At 35.6% G+C, this 26,763-nt stretch overlaps 1 protein-coding gene and 1 pseudogene across 15 annotated transcripts in view; both read right to left on the minus strand.

Moving 5' to 3' along the window:
• The window catches only part of HEATR5A (HEAT repeat containing 5A), a 116,565-nt gene that overhangs the window by 43,770 nt on the left and 46,032 nt on the right, over nt 1-26,763 (minus strand). For all 15 annotated transcript variants that reach the window (XM_047737928.1, XM_047737924.1, XM_047737925.1 and 12 more), the window contains 8 exons: nt 23,181-23,290; nt 19,238-19,401; nt 18,967-19,142; nt 12,147-12,252; nt 11,081-11,271; nt 5,942-6,101; nt 3,005-3,194; nt 1,774-1,943 (listed from right to left, as the gene is read on the minus strand). In XM_047737928.1, coding sequence (XP_047593884.1) covers nt 1,774-1,943; nt 3,005-3,194; nt 5,942-6,101; nt 11,081-11,271; nt 12,147-12,252; nt 18,967-19,142; nt 19,238-19,401; nt 23,181-23,290 — 1,267 coding nt within the window. The remainder of the gene's footprint in view (nt 1-1,773; nt 1,944-3,004; nt 3,195-5,941; nt 6,102-11,080; nt 11,272-12,146; nt 12,253-18,966; nt 19,143-19,237; nt 19,402-23,180; nt 23,291-26,763) is intronic.
• On the minus strand, nt 13,754-14,242 carry LOC125104974 (60S ribosomal protein L23a-like; annotated as a pseudogene).

Genomic DNA, 26,763 nt, shown 5'->3' on the forward strand with positions numbered 1-26,763 from the left:
TCTATAATAAACTCAATCTAATAAATTCAGAATAAAACTTTCTAAAAATTAAGACATAAAATTAACTATAGTGACTGTAATTTTTAAATGATTTCTGTATAAGAAAAATCAATTTATAGCTTAAATAAGAGTCACATAAATAAGATTTGTCAATTGTTAATTTTGATTTTCTCAATTGCTCTGACTGCTCCTAAAACAAAAATCAGATAGTGGTCTCTACTCTTTTTTATATGTAACCTTTCTCAGTCTGGAAAAAAAAAAAGAGTAACAAATATGATTAGCTCTAATTCATCAAGAATTAGTAGTAAGTTTTGCTCTTTATTTCTCAATATACTTAGTAAATAAATTCACACATCAGTTAAACAAATTTCAAAAGGCTACCAATGGAAAATTTCTACTATAGTTCAAGGGGGAAAAAAAAGGTAGTATAAGAAGAGTGAAAGTTTGAACAACTTGCAAAGGAGTGGCTATTTTTCAGTAACTGGTTTTGGAATGGTTCTTGGAATAGAAAGAATAATACTGCTAGGGAAAAGTCATTTAGTGGTAAAGGTAAAATCCAATCAGCACGATTTTCTCCAATACATGTTTAACCCAGACAGGAACCAAGTTTCTATCAGAAAAGTCAGTCTCATCCTCTTTATAAGAGTCTTATATAACTTTGTGAAAGTCACTACAAAGATTAATATATGTTATATGTTAAGAAAATAAAAATTACTATGTATTGAGTGGTTGGTTATTAAGTGCCTGGGACATGTGCCTTTACAGGTGGCATCCTGTGTAATCCTTGTGCTCTACAAACAAGGTAGCTAAGGCTGGAAGAGGTTGTGGGACTTCCTAAGGCCACAAAATTAGGAGGTGGCAGAACTGAGATTAAGAGCTAACCCTAAGTATGAAGTCAGGGAGAAATAAAGAAATGGGGACTAAATAGTTGAGAAACGTGGATTCTAGACTTGACTTAGAACTACCACTATAACTAGGTATGTTACCTTGGGCAAATTACTTGACCTTTTGGTCCTTGATTTATCTTTTTTATTGGGAAGGTTGGTTTTAATGACATTTGAGGTTCTTTCAAGGTGAAATGCTGCACATCCTGCCTCAAGCTTGTAAATGAAAGGGCCGTCTAAAGTAATGATTCTCAACGGTCACGTTACTAATGGGAGTGTGTTGTGCCAGGGTAGAAAATGTTTAAAGGCAATGGTGTTCTTTTAATTCCAAATGTAACTCAATTTTTAAGACAAGTCCAGACACTGATGATACACAAGGTAAATCTTAAAACCATTGACGATCATGAACCATTTCACCAGAACTTTTAGCATTCATCTTGTCATACTTATTAAACATATTCTTAAAACCCAGATATTGATGATTATGCCACTAGAATATTAAGGGAAAATGTTATTTGCCCATCTGGGGTGGAGGGAACTTTATATGTAATTATGTGGAAAAAAGAAAAGGAAAAACAAAGACATCACAAATATTTCCATCTCCTATGGCATTTATATAGTACCTGACATATTTAAGCACCCTATATATGTTTGTTGACTAATGAATAAATATTCCAAATATTAAGTTCAGCATTAAGAGAAGAAAAATGAATCAATATATGAGAGGTTTAAAATGTGATTATATAAAAGTTGGTCCACCCCTTCAAAAAGACTAGAATTAAGAGAAAGTATTAAGAGAAAATAGCTATTGTATACAGATTAGATAATTAAAATAAACCTAAGTTTCCAATGGAAAAAAACTAAGACTCACTAATAATTTTATACTCACACAGAGGCAGCTGACCAAGCTAGACAGGTTGACATGTCTTGGAGCAAACATATGAAGCTGCTGAAGGCAAGAAATGGCCTGAGCTTGAACAAGGCAGTCTGGGTTATCTTGCATCACTGCACAACCCAAAAGACAGGAAGTCCTTAAGGTGGAAATGGAAGTACTATTACCTAAAACGAAAGCAGAGAACTTAGAATAATTGGTTTATGAAATCATTCCTCTTTAAGCATATATTACTAGGTTTAATTTTTTTTTTTTAAAGACTTTATTTGACAGACGGAGATCACAAGTAGGCAGAGAAGCAGGCAGAGAGAGAGGAGGAAGCAGGCTCCCTGCTGAGCAGAGAGCCCGATGCAGGGCTCGATCCCAGGACTCTGGGATCATGACCTGAGCTGAAGGCAGAGGCTTTAACCCATTGAGCCACCCAGGCGCCCCTAAAATTTTTTCTTTAATACCAATTTTAAACTTAAGGATCTGTGAAGTAAATTTCCTCTAAAAAAGCAGGCATAATACAGGTAACAGATTTTAAGGTTATGTTAGTTATTCTGAAAAAATTTATGTCAACATAGATCATTACAAGAACCTAAGACTAGGTTATATCAAATTATTTGAAAAGTAAAATTAGAAATGACTAATGAACTTGGCTCTGCTTGTATCAGTTGAGATGCTTTCAAATATTAAAATCACAGACTTTACATTTAACAGATCAGATTATCTGTGCTTTGGGACTTAGTCACTTACTTTTTAGAGGAGATGAGTTGTTTAAACTATTCCACTTGATGTCTATCACCTTCATTGAAAGGGAAGCTTTTAAAAAAATCTATCTTTCTAAATATGGTACTCCTTGTCTTTTCAAGGTAAAAGAAATCACATTGAATGGCATTTCACAAAATATATGATCACCTACTATGTGTTAATCACAAAGGCTTTCCAATTTTTCCCTCATTTAATAGAGAACGAAAACAAAGACCGAAGATTTTCCAAAGGTCATCCAATTAGTGGTGGAACTTACATTAAGTTTTCTCGTTTCTACATTATATTCTATTATGTCAACATTCAGGAGTCAAAGTGTTCTTCCCAAGATGACTCTCAACATTCTGCTCATGGATTTGCACAGAACATTGTGCTAAACTAAACTTCACCTCACTGACAAGTATTTGAGTCAGTAATAAATGAATTCATTTTCTATGTACATTTTTAATGTAAAAATCACAAAATGAGCTATGCATACCCTGTAACTCCGGACCCAATGTAGTAATAAGGGCATTCAAACAGCGACCAAGACTTTGGTGAACTTCAGCATGAGTAGGAGGCACATTTAATAATAACATTATAATAAGAGAAAGGGTGGGTTCCACATGCATATTATAGAGTGGGCCAGCAGAATCAATTATCAATGATAGCGAATGTAGTGCCCAGGTCTGTGAAGACAGAGAAAAACAATTTAAAATGCTACAGCAGTATTAAGAAACATAAAACACAATGAATTGTCTTTGTTGAAGCAAGTGATAAGGTAACAGCAAAGTAATTTGTGTGCTATTACTAGCCTGGAAAGAGAAATGGAAAACATAAAAAGTTTAAGAAAAGATTTCTCTTCAAATATTCAGTAAAAAACAATGAAAGACAATCATCTAATTTAGAATGGTAAACTGAAATCTCAGCACCAAGAATTCCAAGACTATGTTTGTTTTGGTTCTTTAGCTAACAGCCTGAAGTGAATCTAGTTTGTTGAAAATTGTTTATTGTTTAATCTATGTGAACAAAAATTCTAGTTTTTAAAAGATTCAAAATAAATAAAAGATTCAACAAAATCTACAAATACATGCAGTAATATGGACAAATCTCTTGAACATAATGTTGGAAGAAAGCCACACATAAAAGAGTACATACCATATGATTCCATTGATATAAAGTATAAAAGCAGGCAAAACTAATATATGATGTTGCAAATTAGGATAGTGGTTATCCTTGGTGGGACAGGTAGTAACTAGAAGAGAACATGAGGAGAGCGTTTGGGGTATTGATAATGTTCTATTTTTTGATCTAGGTGCTGGTTACATGGTGTATTTAGTTTGTATACTTTATTCACAGAGGTGCACACTTAAGGCAAGTGCACTTTCATAAACATATAAAAATAAGTATATGTATAAAATAAGTCTATATTTATTTCTATTAAACAAATGAAATGCCTTTGAGTGAAATCTGACCTGTCATGTTTTTATAAATAAAACTTCACTGAAACACAGTCATGCTCATTTATTTACATATTTATGGCTGCTTTACTGCTACAATGACAGAATTGTGTAGCCAACAGAGACTGCAAGACGTATAAAGTGTACACAATTTACTATGTGGCTCTTAATAAAACATGTCTGTCAACTCTGGTTTAAATGAACAAGCCTCTCCCAATACCTCAGCATGGGGCTGTCTTTGGACAGGAGTTGAAATGAGGCTTTTAGAGTGGGCCCTAACCCAATGTGACTGGTGTCCTAAGAAGAGAAAATCTGGACAGAATGACACTAGAGATGCATAAGCACAGTGAAAAACCATGTGAAGACACAGTGAGGTGACCACCTGGCAAGCCAAGCAAAGAAGGCTCAGAAGAAACCAACTGAGTGACACTTTGATCTTGGACTTTAAGCCTCCAGAACCATGAGAAAATAAAATTTCTGTTATTTAAGCCACCAATGAATTAATGAATGAATGAATAAATGAATGAGTGAATGAAACAAGACTGGCCATATACTAATAACCAATGCAGTCAGATTATGGGTATAACAGGGTCCTTACAGTATATTCTACTTCTATGTATTTTTTAAGTATATAAAAATGTCTCCATTTCGGAAACTGAGAAAATTTTATCCCTCTTACCAATGAATGTGTAAGAAAGCTTACAGTACTTTAAATGCTACAAAAATAAACTGTTAAGTAAGATATTGCAGTAATTGAGAAGAGTCAGATTTGATGACACTGGAAGCCACTAAAAGTATTTAATCAACAAAAAAAGTATTTGATATAAAAGTATGTGCATTCACAACAGGCTTCTTAAAGGGGAAGAGAAATAAGATAAAAACAAAAAGTGTTATAATAAGTGTGGATGAAAGAATGGAACACCTTATAAGTTAACTCAGTCAACTACTGGACGATGAGGAGGAGGAGATGGCTTGTAATATGGTCATTCAAAGAATGAGATCTAACTGTGGATTAGGGATGTTGAAATTTGATGAGAAGGTAGTTAAACTGGATCTCAGAACACTAGAAAATTTGGATTATCAGACAGGAATAGTAAGGGAAAAGAACAGGAAAAATATAAATGCAGATATGAGAAAGGCACGTGTTGGATGAAAATAGGCAGGTCATCTATAAGAAAAGCAAGTACTTTCGGGTAATAACAGGATTCCTGGGTCAGTTGATAGGACTTGAATGAGGTGATTTAGGAAGCAATAAGCAGTTTCTCCAAATTTTTGGTAGAGAAGTGGCAAGATGAAAGTCTTTCAGGAAAATAAATGTATCTTCCCATCTCGGGGGACTTGTAAAGAACCGAAAAATACTACCATAGCAATTAGGAACACACAAGGAAGGCAGAGATAAGATAAGCGGAGAAAAAGAGCAGATAGAAAAATAGTCATTCAGGATTTGAATAAGATATCAAGAGAATGAGGATTTTAACTGAAATGGGTAAGATGTGTACAATAATATGGTTAACTGGTTAAGAACATGGGTTTAGAGGTCATGACTTATGTTCTTGAGCTGATTCCATGATTTATTGGCTTTCAGCTGTGAGTAAGATACTTCGCTTCTGTAAGTTCCAGTTTTGTTTTTTTTTTTTGTATAGGGGAATATACACCCTAGATTGCTGTGAGGCTTAAATATGTTAATGTTTTAGAAGAATATATAAAACAATCCTCGGTACCAATTAAAATCTCCAGAAGAGTAAATGTAATTATTAAGATGGAAGATCCATTTTCAGAAAAAGATAATGAATGTGGTTTTAGAAACTCTGAGTGTGAAGTGATGATAGTAAGATCTGAATTTCAAAAACCAGTCAAGGTTAACAATGGTTTGGCTTTATTACAGGGGAGATTATTTACAAACTAATGGTCTATAAGAACAATCTGCATTATATACAAATCATGAATTTCAAGAAGGTATCACATGGGGTATTTACCTGCACATTAGGAGAAGTACTGTCCTGAGACAAAGTAAAAAGGATTCCAACACAAGAATTCAAATGTTGAGAAGAACTTATTCCTCCTAAATATCTATGTAGAGATCCCAAAGCCAGTGAGTATCCTGTTCTGGTAACCACATCCCTTGCCGATTTCAGTCTATAATCATGGAAATAAATAAAAATCACTGAATAAAACTAATGCATGTACACTGTTACCTGGCAAAACATTTTGTATGAATAGCTGCAAAATTAAAAAATATTTACTGTTAAGTGTTTACAAAAAAATATTTACTGTTTACTGTTAAGTGATAAAAAAAATCTGAAATGACCTGAAAGGTATCTTGAAAAGAAAAACAATTTATATAAAAATGTCTTCACATTATTAATGAATAAGTATGAATAATTTCAATGTTTTTCAAAGATACACTAAATTTGTAAGACAAGCACTATTACTTTATTTTTAAGTTACTTTTTATAAGTTGAAGTATAAGCAACACACAATATTCTATTAGTTTCAGGCATATAGCATAGTGATTTGATATTTTTATACATTATGAAATGATCCCCACGATAAGTCTATTACCATCTGTTACTATACAAAGTTTCTGCAATATTATTGATTATATTCTATATGTTATACATTGCATCCCATGACATTTATTTTATAACTGGAAGTCTGGACCTCTTAATTCCCTTCACCTGTTTTGCACCCCCTCCCCTCTGGTAACCAACAGTTTATTTCTTGTATCTTTGAGTTTGTTCATTCATTTCTCTTCACAGATACGTGAAATTATATGCTATTTGTCTTTCTGTCCTATTTCACTGAGCATAATACCCTCTAGGTCCCTCCATGTTGTCATAAATGGCAAAATTTCCTTCTTTTTATGGCTAAATGATATTACACACATCTTCTTTATCTATTCATTAATAGACACAGTTGGTTCCATATTTTGGGTGTTGTAAATAATGCTACAGTGAACAGAGGGGTGCATATATCTCTTTTAATCAATGTTTTCATTTTCTTTGAATTAATATCCAGCAGTGGAATTGCTGGATTGTATTTTTAATTTTTTGAGGAACCACCATACTATTTTCCATAACAGCTGTGATTTATATTCCCCCCAACAGTGTATGTACGCTTTTCTCCACATTCTACTCAACACCTGTTACTGTCTTTTGGATACTAGCCAATTAGACAAGTGTGAAGTGATGTCTCATTATGGTTTTGATTTGGATTTTCATGACAATTAATGGTGGGCGAAGCTCTTCACATGCTTGTCGGCCATCTGTATGTCTTCTTTGGAAAAATGTCTATTTGGTCCTCTGTGCATTTTAAAAAAATCAGGTTTCAGACATTAAGTTGTAGAAGTTCTTTATGTATTTTGGATACTAACCCCTTATCGAACATATGATTTGCAAATATCTTCCATCATTCAGGGGTTGTCTTTTAATTTTGTTAATAGCTCCTTCATTGTACAAAAGCTTTTTTTTTTTTTTTAAAGATTATTTATTTATTTATTTGACAGAGAGAGATCACAAGCAGGCAGAGAGAGAGGAGGAAGCAGGTTCTCCGCTGAGCAGAGAGCCCGATGCGGGGCTCGATCCCAGGACCCTGAGATCATGACCTGAGCCGAAGGCAGTGGCTTAACCCGCTGAGCCACCCAGGCGCCCCATGTACAAAAGCTTTTTAGTTTGATGTAATTCCATTTGTTTTAGCTTTTGTTGCCACTGCCTGAGGAGCAAGACCTCCTTCCCCCTAAATATTTCTAAGATTAATGTCAATGAGCTTATGCATATGTTTTCTTCTAGGAGTTTTATGGTCTTACTTCAAGTTTTTCATCCACTCTGAATTTATTTTTGTATACAATATAAGAGAGTGGCCCAGTTTATCTTTTGCATGTAACTGTCCTGTTTTCCTAACACCACTTATTAAACAGACTGTTCCCCGACCCCATTGTTTTGTTTTTAAAGTAAGCTCTATGACCAAGGTGGGGCTTGAACTTATGGGCCCCAAATCAAGAGTTGCATGCTTTACTGACTGAGCCAGGCAGTAGCTTGTTTTTCCCCCATTATACATTCTTGACTCCTTTGTCAAATTAACTGACTAGATATATGTGGATTTATTTCTGGGCTCTCTACTCTAACACACTGATCTGTGCTTGTTTTTATGCCAGTAACATACTATTTTAATTACTATCGTTTTGTAATATAGTTTGAAATCAGCATACCTCCAGCTTTGTTCTTCTTTCTCAAGAGTGCTGGCTATTTGGGATCTTTTGTGGTTCCACAAAAATTTCAGGATTTTTGTTTTATTCTAGCACTGTGAAAAATGTCATTGGTATTTTGATGGGGATTACACTTGAAACTGTAGATTGCTTTCAGCAGTATGGATATTTTAGCAATATTAAATCTTACAATCCATGAACATAGGGTGTGTGTGTATTAAAATATGGAATACTTCATGAATTTGTATGCCATCCTTGTGGAGCATGGTATATCTTTCCATTTATTTGTGTCATTTTCAATTTCTTTCAACAATGTCTTAACATTTTCAGTGTGCAGGTTGTTTACTTCCTTAAATTGATTCTTATGTATTTTATTTTATTTTTAAAGATTTTATTTATTTGACAGAGAGAGAGAGAGAGAATCACAAGTAGGCAGAGAGGCAGGCAGAGAGAGAGGAGGAAGCAGGCTCCCCGCTGAGCAGAGAGCCCAATGCAGCACTTGATCCCTGCTGAGCGGAAAGCCTGAGGCTGGGCTTGATCCCAGGACCTCAGGATCACGACCTGAGCCCAAGGCAGAGGCTTTAACCCACTGAACCACCCAGGTGCCCCACGTATTTTATTCTTATTGACAATAGTGTTTGGGATTGTTTCCTTAATTTCTCTTTCTGACAGCTTACAATTAATGTACAGAAACTGATTTCTGTATATTAATTTCATATCCTGTGTGACTTTACTGAATTCATTTAATTCTAATAGTTTTTTGGTGGAGTCTTTAGGATTTTCTAATTTTGTCTTATGTCATCTACAAAGAGTTACAGTTTTGTCTCTTACTTTCTTTTTTTTTTTTTTTAAAGATTTTATTTATTTGACAGAGATCACAAGTAGACAGAGAGGCAGACAGAGAAAGGAGGAAGCAGGCTCCCTGCTGAGCAGAGAGCCCGATGCGGGGCTCGATCCCAGGACCCTGAGATCATGACCTGAGCCGAAGGCAGAGGCTTTAACCCACTGAGCCACCCAGGCGCCCCTGTCTCTTACTTTCTAATATGGATGCCTTATATTTCTTTTCCTTGTCTAACTGCATGGTTAAGACTTCCAAAACCAAGGTGAATAGAAGTGGAGAGAGTGGGTATCCTTTTTTTTTTGTTCCTGATCTTAGAGGAAAAGCTTTTATAGCTTTTCACCACTGAGTGTGATAGCTGTGTGCTGGTCATATATTGTCTTTTTAATGCTGATTTATGTTCCTTCCATACCTATTTTGTTAAGAGCATAATTAAATTACATTTTAAAAACTCATACTGCTGAGATACTTTAATTCCACACAACTAGAGTTTCAACTCAAGAACTTTAGAAGTTTTCTTATGCATTCTGTGTTAATTTAAGTGTTGTATATTTAGTCCTTTAATCCTCGCAATCTTGAGATTCCTACTATTATCAGTTCCTTTTTACAGATGAGGAGAACAATAAGGTAGCCAAAATAACTCTTACAAAGTAACCAACTATTAAGTGGAAGAAAGGGATTTGACACAAGTTTAGTAATGACTCCAGACTTCAAGGTCTCTCTCTTTTTTTAAAGTTTGTTTATTTATAATCTCTGCACCCATGTGGGGCTTAAACTCACAACCCCGAGATCAAGAGTCGTATGCTCTACCAACTGAGCCAGCCAGGCACCCCCAGACTTCATGTTCTTAACCAAATCAGTCACACATATTCAGTAAACTGGAAGGTCAAAGTTCTACTTGCATTACTACTACTACTACTACTACTACAAATACAACTTTATATACATATACTAATAATATAACCATGAACTTTTATTTGTGGTTGTTTTATTCTTTCATATCACTTTCATATTTATTATCTCATTTACCTTAACACTGTTCAGCAGGCAGGGTAGTATTAACCTCCTATCTGAAATAGAGGATATTTACCCCAAAGATACAAATGCAGTGATCTGAAGGGGCATCTGCACCCCACTGTTTATAGCAGCAATGGCCACAATAGCCCAACTATGGAAAGAGCCCAGATGTCCATGAACAGGTGAGTGGATAAAGAAGATATGGTATACATATATACAGAAATCTTGCCATTAGACCGATGTGGATGGAATTAGAGGTTATTATGCTAAGCGAAATTAAATCAATCAGGGAAAGACAATTATCGTATGATCTCACTGATATGTGGGATTTAGAAACAAAACTGAGGATCATAGGGGAAGAGAAGAAAAATAAAACAAGACAAAAACCAGAGAGGGAGACAAACCATAAAAGACTCATTAATCATAGGAAACAAGAGTTGCTGGAGGGGAGGGAAGTGGAGGGATGGGGTAACAGGGCGATGGCCATTAAGGAGGGCATGTGATGTAATGAGCGCTGGGTATTATATAAGATGGATGAGCCACAGAGCTGTATCTCTGAAACCAATAATACATTATATGCTAATTAATTGAATTAAAATGAAAAAAATGTTAAAAAAAAAAGACACAGAGGAAAACTAGCTGAGAGGTTCACTCTCTGTTCATGATCTCAGAGTTATCAAAAATGAAAACATAGTTTATGGTTCCTGATCCTAATAGCCTACAGCTTTTACTCTTTCTGACAGATTGTTATTACTACCTATTATCTATATTTTACATGATAAAACTCCATAAATGTCTTACTCCCAGAGTCCATTCCACTGATAGCCAATATATCACTCATATGTTAGTAATCTTTCTCTTATTGTATAAAAATTAAAGCCGAAGTAGTAATAGTTCTATGTTCCAAGTGAGCAGACCCTTCATTTGAAAGTATGTGTTTATAAATTTTTTTCTGTTAACTCCAGAATGAAGTTTCACCAGTTCCAAAAAAATCAACAAGCCATATACCCAGTTTTGACACACAGTCTATGAGTATTAAATAAGAAATTGACTTACTTGTCAAAGCTAACTTGAGCTAATGCAGCAGTAAAAGCTCCATCATCAACCACTTGGGCTAATCTAGCCCATGCCTCTGCAGCTGCACATCTCAAGAGGGGGTTGGGACTTTCTAGGGCTCCCATCACCAACGCTAGGGCAGGTCTTCTCATTTCTTCTGGACCCAAATTTCCCTTGGAGCCAGCTAAATACTGAAACATGTAAAGAATAATCCAAACTTACAACTGTAGTTAATTTCCTTTTAAAAAAGAATGTATTTATTTTAGAGAAAAAGAGAGTATGAGAGTGAATTCAAGTGGGGTGAGGAGCAAAGGGAGAGGGAGAGAGAACCTCAAGGAAGCTCCCTGCTGAAGGTGGAGCCTAACTCAGGGCTCAATGTCATGACCCTGGGATCATGACCTGAGCTGTAACCTAGACACAGATGCTTAACAGACTAAACCAACCAGTTGTTCCTGTAGTAAATTTTCTAATCCAGTTTGGAATGAATATTCTGGTTAAGCAAATGTGCTCATACTTGGATTACTACTTCAACACACACACACACACACACACACACACACACACACACACAAATACTGAACACCCAAAAACAATTTGATTTTTCACAAAAAGTTCTTTAGAAGTTTAAACCTCCAAGCAAACAGTCTGGTAATTAATTGTCACTACAGTATATATGTGTTCAGTAGAACATTAATAGGAATTTCCATAAAATAACCAATGAAGTGTATAATATTTTAGTTAGAAACAATAAGCCATAAATGCAACAATAAGCCAGATTTTGCCCATAGGCCATAGTCTACCAATCTCTGGTATAGGATATTAGGCTAAGTAGGTTAAAACATGGTCCTAAGTCAAGATTTTAGGTTTAATTTCTGACTAACAAGTTTTACATAGAGAAAAAGTAAAAGCGGAATTGCAAATCCCAAAATATTTTCATTTTAGGAGATTTAAAAAAAGGGAAGAAAAAACAATTCAGACCTTCCTCCAAACTACTTAACTGGCCATATATTAGAAAAAAAAGTTAATCAAACACCCAAATTAAAAAAAAAAAAACAAACAGAATTACCTTCAAGAAACTAGAGAGTGAAGAAACAACATGTAACTGAACTATTTGTTGACGAGCTCCTTTTGTGTGCTTTATACTGTCCAAAAGCTGTTCCAGTATAAAAAGCCTAAAATCAGAAACAAGATTTAAAAGCAAATAGTAAAACATTGAGTTTGTTAATAAAGATAAAGTAAGCCAAAGGGCATTACTGAGTATATACTACTAATCTGTTTTGTTGCATTATTTTGTGGTAACTGCTAAAAAGAAATAAACTATTGCTGAATATACTCTAACATTTTAGGAAAAGAAAGTATAAAAAAATGCAAAAATATTTTAATTTTGTGTCATTTTGAGAATGGGTGAGAAGCATTATTATGTAGGGGAAAAAAAAATCCCAGAAGTATAACTTCATAAATATTTACATGGACAAATTCTATCTCAGTAACTCTTTTCTAAACAAATGGTATCTTATTTTTTCTTTTCTTTCTTAAGTAAACTCTATGCCTAATGTGAGGTTCAAACTCACACCCCTGAGGTCAAGAGTCACAGGTCCTACTGATGTAGCCAGCTAGGTACCTCTAATCAAAGGATATCTTAAGGGGCACCTGGGTAGCTCAGTGGGTTAAGCCTCTGCCTTCACCTCAGGTCATGATCTCAGGGTCCTGGGATGGAGCCCGCATCAGGCTCTCTGCTCGGCAGGGAGCCTGCTTTCCATCCTGCCCCCCGCCCCTGCCTGCCTCTCTGCCTACGTGTGATCTCTGTCAAATAAATAAATAAAATCTTAAAAAAAAAAAAAAGGTTATCTTAAAAGTTACTTGCATCAGCTTTTTTGTTCTTAATAAGAGGACTTAATTGGATTCAAATATGCTGCTTCATCTTTTTTTTTTTTTTTTTTTAAAGATTTTATTTATTTATTTGACAGAGAGAAATCACAAGTAGGCAGAGAGGCAGGCAGAGAGAGAGGAGGAAGCAGGCTCCCTGCCGAGCAGAAAGCCCGATGTGGGGCTCGAACCCAGGACCTGGGATCATGACCTGAGCCGAAGGCAGCGGCTTAACCCACTGAGCCACCCAGGCGCCCCATCTTTTTTTTTTTTTTTTTAAAGATTTTTTTTATTCATTTATTTGACAGAGAGAGATCACAAGCAGGCAGAGAGGCAGGCAGAGAGAGAGAGGAGGAAGCAGGCTCCCTGCGGAGCAGAGAGCCCGATGTGGGGCTCGATCCCAGGACCCTGAGATCATGACCTGAGCCGAAGGCAGCGGCTTAACCCACTGAGCCACCCAGGCGCCCCTATGCTGCTTCATCTTAAAAGTAGCGCCAACTTATGTCATCTATAGTCAGTGAGAATCAGCACAGCTCTTTGAACTCCCAGCTATACTTTAAAATGTACTTAGGATCACACTATGTATTAACACAATTTTAAATCTTGTTTTTCTCATTTAACATTACCTCCTAAGCACCTTTCAAATCATTCTTATTCTTTGGTAACTTTCATGAAGCCAAATTTTACTGTGCACATGTATTACAATTTGTTCAATCATTCTACTGATGGAGACCAATTTTCTAATTTTCACAATTCTTTTTTTTTTTTAATCATGAAAAAACTGTATTTAGATTTAGCCAGCAGGACTCAGTTTAGATGATCCCAATTTTGTTGGCAACATCCAAAGCATCATAGTCAGGGGCCAGCCGAACGTATGCCTTCTTCTCTCCATCAGGCCTGATTAAGGTGTTGACCTTGGCTACATCAATGTCATAGAGCTTCTTCACAGCCTGTTTGATCTGGTGCTTGTTGGCCTTGACATCCACAATGAACACAAGTGTGTTGTTGTCTTCTATTTTCTTCATGGCTGACTCAGTAGTCAGGGGGAACTTGATGATGGCATAGTGATCAAGCTTGTTTTCTCCTGGGGGCGCTCTTTCGAGGGTATTTGGGCTGCCTTCAGAGATGCGGAGTCTTGGGTCGTCTGAAGGTAGGTGATGTGAGGATCTTTATTTTGTGACTGTGGACGCCTTTCAACACTGCTTTCTTGGCCTTCAAAGCCTTTGCTTTGGCTTCGGTTTTGGGAGGGGCAGGGGCTTCCTTCTTAGCTTTCGGCGCCATCTTCGTAAAAGGGCTAATTTTCACCATTCTAACTATGATGGATATAAACATTATTTTTGGTCTGGGATTGAATGTGTTCACTATTTATGTCACTTCTGTGAATTGTTTTACATGTCCTTACAGCACTATGCTTTTCCTCTGGCTCCATCAGCCATTTTACAGCATTTAGCAGTGGTTCCCAACTTTGGCCGCATGTCAGAATTACCTAAGGAGCTTCTGAAAAAATTCAATACCCAACATATATGCGTACCATACTATTAAATCAGAATCTACATTTTAAAAAGTTGTCAGTGTCTGCAGTGTATTGTCAAGGGTAGAACAATCTTCAGGTGAATTAAGTAATTCATTCTTTGCATTTATGTATAAAATGCTTCAAAGTAAGCACAAACAACACATGCACAAGATCAATCATAGTTCTTTTCTGCATAAAACTATCTCGACATTCTAGTACCTTAAACATTTTAGTACTTTAAAATTATCAATACGTTTTCTTATTTTTATTTATTATTTTATTTTAAAGATTTTTATTTATGTGACAGAGATCATAAGTAAGCAGAGAGGCAGGCAGAGAAAGAGGGGGAAGCAGGCTCCCCACTGAGCAGAGAGCCTGATGTGGGGCTCCATCCCAGGACCCTGGGATCATAACCTGAAAAGCCAGGGGCTTTAACCCACTGAGCCACCCAGGCGCCCCCCAATAATTTAATTTTTAGTGTATAAATAAAATATGGGGGGCGCCTGGGTGGCTCAGTGGGTTAAAGCCTCTGCCTTCGGCTCAGGTCATGATCCCAGGGTCCTGGGATGGAGCCCTGCATTGGGCTCTCTGCTCAGCAGGGAGCCTGCTTCCTCCTCTCTCTGCCTGCCTCTCTGCCTACTTGTGATCTCTGTCTGTCCAATAAATAAATAAAATCTTTAAAAAAAAAATGAAAAACCCATTTCTAATCTTAGGGCAATCTCACGTTATAAGAGATTCTTTTAAGCTATTTAAACACAAAGCTAAGCACAATGACAATAAAATGCTATGAAATATTCAGTTGCTGTTGTAGAGACTTTGGTTAAAAACATTTTTTTCCTCTAGAAATGTAAAGACCCAAAGAAAAAGCATTTGGCATCTTAAACAAGTATCATATTTGGGATAACAGGAAATTAAAAACTTAACTTTCCTATTTATATAGTTGCTCTTCTCTGGTCCTCTAAAGACATCCAATGGAGACTACTGATAGCTGCTTATGACCCACTTTCTGTATCTGGGATCCTGCCAGACCATTTCCTTTAAAAATCCCCAAAGTTCTGATTACTATTTTTATTCAGTTAAAATCTAAACATAGTATGTTTTACTTTTACCAGGTCTCAACATCTTTTTAAAAAATATATTTTATTTATTTGAGAGAGAGAGTGAGCATGAGAGGGGAGAGTTCAGAGGCAGAGGAGACTCCCTGCCAAACAGGGACTTGATGTGGGACTTGATCCCATGAGTCCAGGATCATGACCTGAGCCGACAGCAGTTGCTTAACCAACTGAGCCACTCAGGCACCCCAGGTCTCAACATTTTTATTAAAATAAATAAAACCGGGCGCCTGGGTGGCTCAGTGGGTTAAAGCCTCTGCCTTCGGCTCAGGTCATGATCCCAGGGTCCTGGGATCGAGCCCCACATCAGGCTCTCTGCTCTGCGGGGAGCCTGCTTCCTCCTCTCTCTCTCTCTGCCTGCCTCTCTGCCTACTTGTGATCTCTGTCAAATTAAAAAAAAAAAAAAAAAAAAATCTTAAAAATAAATAAATAAATAAAACCTTTCCTCCCTGAAATACATATTCATTCTATATACTATTTTAGTCCAGGTGAGGTTAAAAAAAAACTTAGCATACTTTAAAGCTAATTAAATTTTAGACAGAATAAAAAATAATTTTACTAAAGAAAAAAAAAACTTCTCTAAAAGAGCAGTAAAATCGGGACGCCTGGGTGGCTCAGTGGGTTAAGCCGCTGCCTTCAGCTCAGGTCATGATCTCAGGGTCCTGGGATCAAGCCCCACATCGGGCTCTCTGCTCAGCGGGGAGCCTGCTTCCCTCTCTCTCTCTCTGCCTGCCTCTGTCTACTGTGATCTCTCTCTGTCAAATAAATAAATAAAATCTTTAAAAAATAAAATAAAATAAAATAAAAGAGCAATAAAATCAATTTTTAAAAAGGAAAGCTTTTAAGACGTATATTCTTTTCTTTTTCACTTTTGTCTTAGACCTATCGAAAAGAGCTAGCGGAACCATTTAAGAATATGCTTAATTTAAATCTTTTCCTCACAAGGCCATCCCTGTCTCATCACTGTAGTTACTGCAATATTAATCCAAATTAATTATTTTAAATTGTATGCTGTATAAAATGGTTACAAACTGATTCACTCCCACCCTATCAATTCTTTTTTTCCTTAAATATGTATTTTTTTTAAGACTCTATTTATTAGAGGGAGAGAACACAAGCAGGGGAAGCGGCAGACAGAGGGTGAGGGAGACACAGACTCCCTACTGAGCAGGGAGCCTAAGGCAGGGCTTGATCCCAGGACCCCATGATCATGACCTGAGCTGAGAGCAGACACTTAACTGACTGAACCACCCAAGTGCCCCAAGATTTATTTATTTGAGATTAAGAAGGGAGAGAGAGCACGGGTGCCCATGCATGAGCAGGGGAAGGGGCAGAAGGAGAGGGAGAATCTCAAGTAGACAGACTCCCTGCTGAGCTCAGGTTGAATCTCACCACCCATGAGATCACGTCCCCAGATGGAACCAAGACTGCAACACTCAGCCAACTCAGCCATCCAGGCGCCCCTCTATCAATTATATTAGTTTTATATTTTATTTTATATCTTATCTTATTTATTTACCAGAGAGAGAGCACAAGCAGGGGGAGCAGCAGGAAGAGGGAGAAGCAGGCTCCCCTCTGAGCAGGGAGCCTGATTCGGAACTCGATTCCAAAACCCTGGGATCATGACCTGAGCAGAAGGCAGACACTTAACCAACTGAGCCACCCAGTCTTGTCGTCCCTTTATCAATGCTTCTTTGAATATTCCAGACTACTATGATTTTCCTCTCATCTTTTAGTGCTGTAGCATTCATTTATAATTTGGTTATATATTGTCTTAAATATGTTATAAGCACAACTTTATAGTTACAGTACACACAGGGAACTATGGGTTATAAATAAATTTAGGAAAAACATCATCTTTTAAAATTAAAGTTCTGAAAAGACATCTCAATGTGTGTGTGTCTGTGTATATCTTACAATACTGAGCAAATATGATCATCGTTTAAAATAAAATGACATGAGGCTATTAAAAATCAACATCAAAAAACAACATAAGCTTTATTCACTTTTCTATCCAATGAAAGTAAACTATCCAAAGACATGCTTAAAAAATGTGTTCCTGGGGTGCCTGACTAGTAGCTGGTGTAGTACACATAACTCCTGATCTTGGGATTTTGGGTTCATGTTGGGCCTAGAGCTTACTTTAAAAAAGAAAGCAAATAACTGCCCCCGCCCCGCCGGCCCCGCAAAATGTGTTGCTGACGAGATTCAAATATTTTGGCAAGTCTTCATCAAAACAGACCAAGGTAAATTCCCTACCTAATTGATATTCTCTGGAAAACATAACTAGATAAAATGATATAAAAGCTATGTATCTAGTTACATGTTATTTTTGGTTTAGCATGCCAGAGGCAGATAAGAAGGAAGGAAGGGTAAGAGGGAGTGGGGAGGGAGGGAGAGAGAAAGAGGAAGTGAATGAGAGAGAGAGAGAAAGAGGAGAAAGAGAAGGAGAGAATATGAATAAATGAGGATAGTTACTAATTTATAAATTGTTAAACAGCAGAGCCTATAGGAGAAATTCACATTGCATTCAGTATCTCACATAAAAACAATTGTTTTACATAAAAACAATAAGTAGTTTTTTGATCTCCAAGAAAGGTATTACCTCAGTTATCAATTATGAAACTAATTTTCAATAAGAAACCATTACTAGCTTTTGATATTTTAAAACTGAAGTCTACTTTGAGTGGACTGAAATCTATCAAACTTAAGATTAATGAATTTATCTAATTTTTGAAATCCACCAAACTAAAAACCTACAATGGGTCCACAAAGCCTTGAAGTAAAAAAGCTTAAGAGACCTAATCTAAGCAGAAAAGCAGCATTCTTCTTTGTAACAATAGCTCATAAATCAAAATTCTAATATCACTGAGTTTTTGTTCTTTTTTTCACCACTCCATTTTTCTATTTGTATTTTCAGCTAGATGATAAGGTAATTGTGGGTAAAGTGTGGCATCCGCAACAAAGCCTAGCATTTTCAGTTTAATTTAATCACTGAATTTAATCACTGACTTAATTACTTATTAAATATTTGCCAGATGAATAATTAAACAAGAGCCTTTATCACACCTACACCTGTCATCTGTAAGAACTCTTTTATACTAATAAAAACTTTCTGAAAGACAGAACCAGTACAGGGTGGGGACAGGAAGAGACTCTCAAGCAGATGCTGTACTGAGCCCAGAGCCTGGTGCAGGGCCCAGTCTCATGACCGAGATCACAACCTGAGAAACCAAGAGTCGGACACTTAACTGACTGCCCCACCCAGGCACCACACAAATGAGAACTTATTACATTTTTCTTATGCATCAGTTCTTTATTATGCATTTACTGAACCAATAACCAATCCTTAAATATTATATTTCAGGATATGTGAACTACTAAAGATGATTTACCTTTGAGCTTCTCCCACATGAGCACATACAACTCCAAAGAGCTTGACTGCAGAGCTAATAACTGACAGTACTGGAGGTAAGGGCTTAGGCACTGAATCTCCCTCTACATCTTTCTCATAAATAGAATAGGGGTCATACTCCAAGCTGCCACAAGCAATACCATTACCAAGCAGGAGCTAAAACAAAACAAAACAAAACAAATATATAAAGGTATTAAAATGACTGTTCACAGAATGAGTCAACCCAAGAGTTCATTGAAAAATGACTATACCTGCTCTTCAATAAACCTATGGTCAGTCTCTTGTAGCAAAGGACTTAATATCACAAGATCATCCTGATGACAGAGGGGTGGAAGTAAAAATGCAGATGCTGCCACCTGTATATCAGAGGCAGTCAAGTCAGCAACCAGCTCTTTGAGGAGAGCACAAAGGTTTCCTGTTGAATTACAGAAAACAGCAATTAGCAATTTATTAAAAGCAGTTAACTGGTTAGAATACAGGGTTAAAAAAAACCCAGGCAGAACTTTAATCTAAACATCAGCTAACTTTAATCTATTACAGCCAAAGATATTTCATCCTTAAAAAATATGCTACCAACAAATTGCTCAACTGGTGTCACTGGTCACAAGACTAAGAACAGATACTGTCTTTACAGTGTATATATACTTTATGATAATGAAGAAATACTACCATCATTTTAAATAAAATGACACGAAGGACAAAAACAGAATTTTTTTTTAAAAGACAAATAAAAAAGCAGATAAATGATATTTATTTAAAAAACCACAGCCTAAAAAAATTTACAAACATTTGACATGTTTTTTATTTTTATTTATTTTTAAAAAGATTTTATTTATTTATTTGACAGAGAAAGAGATAGCGAGAGAGGGAACACAAGCAGGGAGTGTGGGAGAGGGAGAGGCAGGCTTCCCACTGAGCAGGGAGACTGATGCGGGGTTTGATCCCAGGATGCTCGGATCATGACCTGAGCCGAAGGCAGATGCTTAACAACTGAGCCAGCCAGGTGCCTCGGACATGTTTTCTACTACGGAAAATTTCAAACATATACACAAGAAGACATAACTCCGTGCCACTTCAGCATACGACTGTCATGCAGCTTGACCTACTGAATCAATTCTGTTTCACCATACCTCCATCCACTATCTCACCACCTCCCATATGATTTTGAAGTAAACCCTAGAAGTCATATCATTTCATCTATAAGTATTTCCTTGTGTATAACTGAAAGCTAACGACATTTTAAACAATTCTAATATCATGTTTTAAAAAATACTAAATATCAAACACCCATTCAGCGTTCAAATTTTCAATTGTCTCATAAATGTTTGCTTTTTTTTGCTTTTGTTTCAATCAAGATCTAAGTAAAGTCTATGTGTTGTAACTAGTAGATATATTTTAAGTCTCATTCATGTTCTTCCCTGGGTGGCTTAGTCAGTTAAGCATAAAAAAATCTGCATCTGCTGGACAACCATAAAATAAAGTCATTTACATTCTTAAAAATAGGTCCCACGTAACAAAAGCAATTTCTTATTGTCTTATAAACTTACTTTTTGGCAATTTATTGTACCAACCAATATCATCAGAACTTTAAATTTCTTTACTTAGCCATATTTTGAATTAATGAGATATAGAACTTTAAAGACTACTATTTCATTTAGTGTTAAAAGGCTTAGAAATTACTATAGGTTATTACTGTATGAGGCGGCATTATTTTAAATGTCAGTTCATATTTTAATGGTAAAGTTCTGTTATGCCCCCTACATATAAATCTATTAAAACAGAATGCCATTAAAAAAATTAAAAGTCTTTAAGGAAAAAAATCCTTTATTTTATTTCTATAGTTTTATTTTTATTTTTTTTTTAAAGATTTTATTTATTTATTTGACAGAGAGAGATCACAAGCAGGCAGAGGCAGGCAGAGAGACAGGAGGAAGCAGGCTCCCTGCTGAGCAGAGAGCCCGACGCGGGACTCGATCCCAGGACTCCGAGATCATGACCTGAGCTGAAGGCAGCGGCTTAACCCACTGAGCCACCCAGGCGCCCTATTTCTATAGTTTTAAAGATGGAAAAATGATAACCGCAAAATGGCAAATTATTAGTTTTGGTTGAAACATAAAACTATTAATACCTCCATATTTTCACTTTTTTATGAACTAATTCTTCTTTAAGTAATGTAAGATAAATAGATAAATATCTTGAAAAAGATAAAGAGGGTAAATATAGATTCTATTTTTCAAGAAATTTATAGTAATTCCTGACTTTGTCTCCCAGTGAACACTCTGGAACTAATTTAAAATCTATACACTTTACATTCATTTTTCCTATAGGACTTCTGACTGCATTCCCAAACTCCAATTCTGAGAAAAAAGTATGAGACTTTGTTTTTTTTCTTTAAGTCTTTTAAGGGCAGACTTACATTATCATTTATTAGAAGATACACTGAAGATCTTAAGTTGAAATTCTGGTATTCTATGTTTAATGAAGACATGACAAAGAAATCAATTTTTTTAAAAAATATTTTATTTGTTTATTTGACAGAGAGAGATCACAAGTAGACAGAGAGGCAGGCAGAGAGAGAGAGAGAGAGAGGGAAGCAGGTTCCCCGCTGAGCAGAGAGCCTGATGCGGGACTCGATCCCAGGACCCTGAGATCATGACCTGAGCCGAAGGCAGCGGCTTAACCCACTGAGCCACCCAGGTGCCCCAGAAATCAATTTTTTTTAATCTATAGTTTGAAAATAAACTCCAAAATATGGTGTAATTGATATAAATGTCTAAAGGGAATTGTTTTTGCCAGAACCTGACAGCTATTGGAGGTATAGAACACAGAAATTATCTCTAGGGCTTTTTTGTCTGGCAGGTAGCTCTTTTATACTAAGAGATAGTACATAGTGAGAAGGACCTATCACTAAACCTTTACTATTTGTTAAGTCTCTCATAGGTTATCTGTAAATAGGTATGTTCCACAGCATGAAGCAGATCTATAATCCTGATTCCACTGTTTACTGTATATATGTTCTTGAGTTGTTTAACTTCTCTATGCCTTTATCTGTCAAATAAGGAAAATGTAACCAGCTCACTCTATTATCCTAAGATAAATGAGATAATAATATATACAATTTCTACCACAGTGCCTAGCATACAAAAATGATTTTTTGATATAATTACACATTTTTTTCTAGTTCTTCTTATACTATACTTAGTGTCTTCTTATACTACATTTATTACTTTGTAATAAATATTTTGCTAGGTACATTTGTGAACCAGGAAGAAAGGCAGTGGGAACAATATCACTCACGTAATAATAAAGACCAAAACAGAAGTTACAGGTTAATATTTTGAATGACTGTATTTTTTACACTGCATTTGTCTGCAGAATAGATACAAGCCAATGAATGTATTTTTACAAGGAGCAGATTTGAAGTAATAATCAACTTAATATGTTTGGCTGAAAACTATTAAGACTAAAAAAATATGAAGTTCCCAATGGAGACCATTTACAACTTTCACCTCTTTTTTTTTAAAGATTTTATTTATTTCAACTTTCACCTCTTAAAACAAGCATCTTAGGTAATTCAGCAGTAGCAATATATTTTCTTAAAACTGTGTTTTAAATTTACAAGAAAGTTTTTAGGACTAATTTTAAAACAGGGACAAGTTTATTTTACCAATCATAGTATACCAGTAACCTAAGGTCGTATTTGAACCCAATAAAGGCAAAACCTACTCTCTAAACTTTATAAAATCAATTATACCTTGGTAGTTCAGTATTAAACTTCTGTTTGGGCACAGCGAATAATGGAACAGTGGAACAAAATGTGTGCATTAGATCATCAATGCAGAAGGAAACCAGAAAAGGTCAAATGTCTAATAGACTTACATTATACATTCTGTACCAAACCCTAGAGTAGAATCAAGACCAATCTTTGCGACTCATTCTCTTCCACATGGTGGAACTCTAGGGACTTTTTTCCCCAGAGGAGAAAAGAAAGCAAGACATTAAAAAGTAGGTTTAAAAAATTTTTACTTTATTTACTGTATAATAGTGAATATAATAGTTAAGACTGAACTCACTAAACCTCCTAGAAATAAGGTACTAATAAACATCATATCATTCATTTATTCATCTGGGTTATTACTTTCCAGGCACTGTCCTAGCCACAAAGAGTAAAACGTTTTGGTTTAAAGCACATACCTTCATAGGATTCAGGAGGTAATAAAATCAGTAATTCATAAAGCCTTTGTTTATAAACTACTGATGGTGTTTTCAAAGTGCTTCCATATGTTCTTAGCACTGAAGAAAGCCTTAAAATAAAAAAAAGGTGTATCTTAAATGTGTAAGTTATATAACATAAAAATACTGAATAGGCTGATATATAAAACAGCTATATGTATTATTAGTAAACATAAGTGCTTTTATGTTTCCTTTTTTCCTTTAAAAAAATAATGTGTGATGATAAGTTATGAGTTATTATAAAGTATCACACATGGAAATTATTCTACCATGTTTTCTATCACACTTTATACAACAAAACTGTATATTCAACTTACATCTCTAAGGCCATCAGTATTTTGTCTACAAACAAACTTACTAAATTCCACAATTTACAACTTGGTATTTGTAAAAAAAAAATAATAATAATAAAAGTCTATTATTTGGAAACGGAATCATATATGGAAGGAAACAAACAGGAAAAATAAATATGCAGGTAAAATCCAAGTTTTTGTTTGAAACTTGATCTGGAATACCATCACCAAATAGGAAAAAAAGCATCAAAATATGCTAAGATCATAAAACAAATTCTCTCTTATTCTTTTTTAGTTTTTTAAAATATTTTGTTTATTCATTTGACAGAGAGAGAGAGAGCATGAGCAGGGGGAGGGGCAGAGGGAGAAGCAGACTCCCCACTGAGCAGTGGAGCCTCATGTGGGACTCCATCCCAGGATCCTGAGATCATGACCCGTGCTGAGGGCAGACGCCTAACTGACTGAGCTACCTAGGTACCCCAGATTCTCTTTTAATAACGCACAAGCCAAGCCAGTGTTTCCCTAAAAGTTTCAATCACAAAATCTCTTATTTCCTTCACTTTCATGTACTTTTAATTTTTAAAAAAAATTTTTTAAAAAGATTTTATTTATTTATTTGACAGACGGAGATCATAAGTAGGCAGAGAAGCAGGCAGAGAGAGAGGAGGAAGCAGGCTCCCTGCTGAGCAGAGAGCCCGATGTGGGGCTCGATTGCAGGACCCTGGGATCATGACCTGAGCTGAAGGAAGAGGCTTTAACCCACTGAGCCACCCAGGCGTCCCCATGTACTTTTTAATCTTCTATTCATTTCCACTACTGGTATTAAGGTATCATTTTACTGATGTTCACTCTTCTAAAAAATATTTATTAATGGATTACTGCTCTTTGCAAGGTACCATGTTATCAAATGGAGTATGGTCTCCATCTTTTTAGCAACACCAAAATACAATGGAATTACTTTTAGTGTGCCACTGGAATAAATCCACTAAATTGTTACAGCATGAGGTTTCCAGGTACTCTAAGAATTCTGGAAATGTTTATTCATTTGTATTTTTCTGGAAAACTGATACCTACTATTTCTAGTTTCTGGAAGAAATGAGTTAATTTCTGAGTTGTCACTGTAGTTTTAAAAAGTTGGTACCAGTTTATATCATTCAGTACAGTTAAGAACATAAAGAAAACATTTATAAAACCTAGGTAGAATTTTTTAGTTATGAAGCTAAGAATAAATCCACTACATTTTTTAAATTTCTTTAAAACCAGGTAAGAAAATTACAGATGGCATATAAAAGCAATTTCAATTATATTAACGAAAAGTTAAGAAATTATGAACTATATTTTTAAAAATTCCACATTTACCTGGTTTAAATACAACAGAATTTAGTTCAGAGAGATATGTGTGCATGTATTTTTTTTCTTACAGAAAGTAAGACGAATAAAACACAGTAAGAATTTACGAAAGCACTGCCAGTGGTTTCTGCTTCTATCAGGAGGGTGCAGAGTCTTTGGAGGGCCTTCAGCTATAAATCCAATTGGATCCTAGATAAAATATAACCTATATTGCTAGGCTTGCAGAAAGGGACTTTTCCAAGGCTACATCTCCAGGTTCATAAGAAGTATGAAACAAAATATGAGCTAAAATCAGGGTGGGAAGACAAATACCAATACCAACACAAGAATCTGTATTGAGTTTATGTTCATGGCAAGATAAGGGTAGATAAAATAAAAATCTATTGAAGGGGTTCCCAAGACCTGGCAGATCCCAAGTCCTGGAAGTAGCAAAGGCATATCAGATTAAACCCAGCTGAAAAGAGAATTAGTGAACTGGAAGAGAGAGCTGAAGAAATTACCCAGAATGCAGCAGAGAAATAAAAGGAGGCAAAAATATTAGAAAAATGAGGAGACATGGAAGACAAAATGAAAATATTCAAAATTTATCTGGAACCCCAAAAGAAAAGTTAAAAGGAATGCAAAATGACAATGTTTGAAGAGATAACAGCCACTTTTCCAGAACTGCTAAAAGGCACGAACCAACAAAATACATAACAAGTTGGATAAAGAAATCCACAAATTGCCAGTTTAAAGCAGAGACTGTTAAATTCAATTTAAAAAAGACAACTATATGCAGTTTATGAGACACAACTAAAAACACAGTGCCAAGAAAAAAGACATACCACACATATTAATAACCCATAAATGAGACTTTAATCAAGAAGTATTATTAAGGATAAAGAGATTATCTGTATACTGTATAATGATAAAAGATTCAATTCATTAGGAGGATATAATTCTATATACCCAATTAACTAGTCTCAAAGTATGAAAAAGCAAAAATTAAGAGAACTATAGAAAAAAATTATACACCCACCATCACAGTGGAAGAGTTGAACACTTCACTCTCAATTACTGATAGCTCAAGTAGATAAAAAATTAGTGAAGACAGACGGAACACAGAACTTTTAACAAAATACATTTGTTATAAACAAGTCTTGACAAATTTAAAAGGACAGGGAATGGAGTTCCTGGCTGGCTCAGCTGGTACAGCTCATGCAACTCTTCGTCTTGGGGTTGTGAGTTTGAGCCCCATGCTAGGTGTAGAGATTGCTTAAATAAATAAGTTTAAAAAAATGAAAATGAAAGTAGAGGTAATACACAAATTATATTCATTAAATATAATTATGCAGTTAAGTTAAAAATCACTAACAAAACTAAAACTAAAAACTATTCTATACATGTAAGAATTTATAAACATACTTCTAAATAACTCAAAGAAATTATAATGAAATTTAAAATACTTAAAACTGAAAAAATGAAAACAATGAGTATCATTACTTTAAAGATTCAATAACTAGGGGCGCCTGGGTGGCTGAGTGGGTTAAAGTCTCTGCCTTTGCCTCAGGTCATAATCTCAGGGTCCTGGGATCCAGGCCCACATCGGGCTCTCTGCTCAGCAGGGAGCCTGCTTCCCCTCTCTCTCCGTCTGCCTCTCTGACTACTTGTGATCTCTCTCTGTGTCAAATAAATAAATAAAATCTTAAAAAAAAAAAAGGGATTCAATAACTGGAACCTTAGTAGGAAATTTATAGCCATAGCCTCTATAAGGAGAATTAAGAGAAATACAGTGAGATTAGCATTAAAACTAAGGGGTTAGAAAAAGGTAAGTATAAGAGAGCAGAAAGGGATAATAAATAATGACCAAAAAACTCAATATAAACTAAGTCATTCTTTATACAAATTAATAAAATAAATAC

The sequence above is a fragment of the Lutra lutra genome, chromosome 7 (genome assembly GCF_902655055.1).
Source record: "Lutra lutra chromosome 7, mLutLut1.2, whole genome shotgun sequence".
Classification (NCBI taxonomy): Eukaryota; Metazoa; Chordata; class Mammalia; order Carnivora; family Mustelidae; genus Lutra; species Lutra lutra.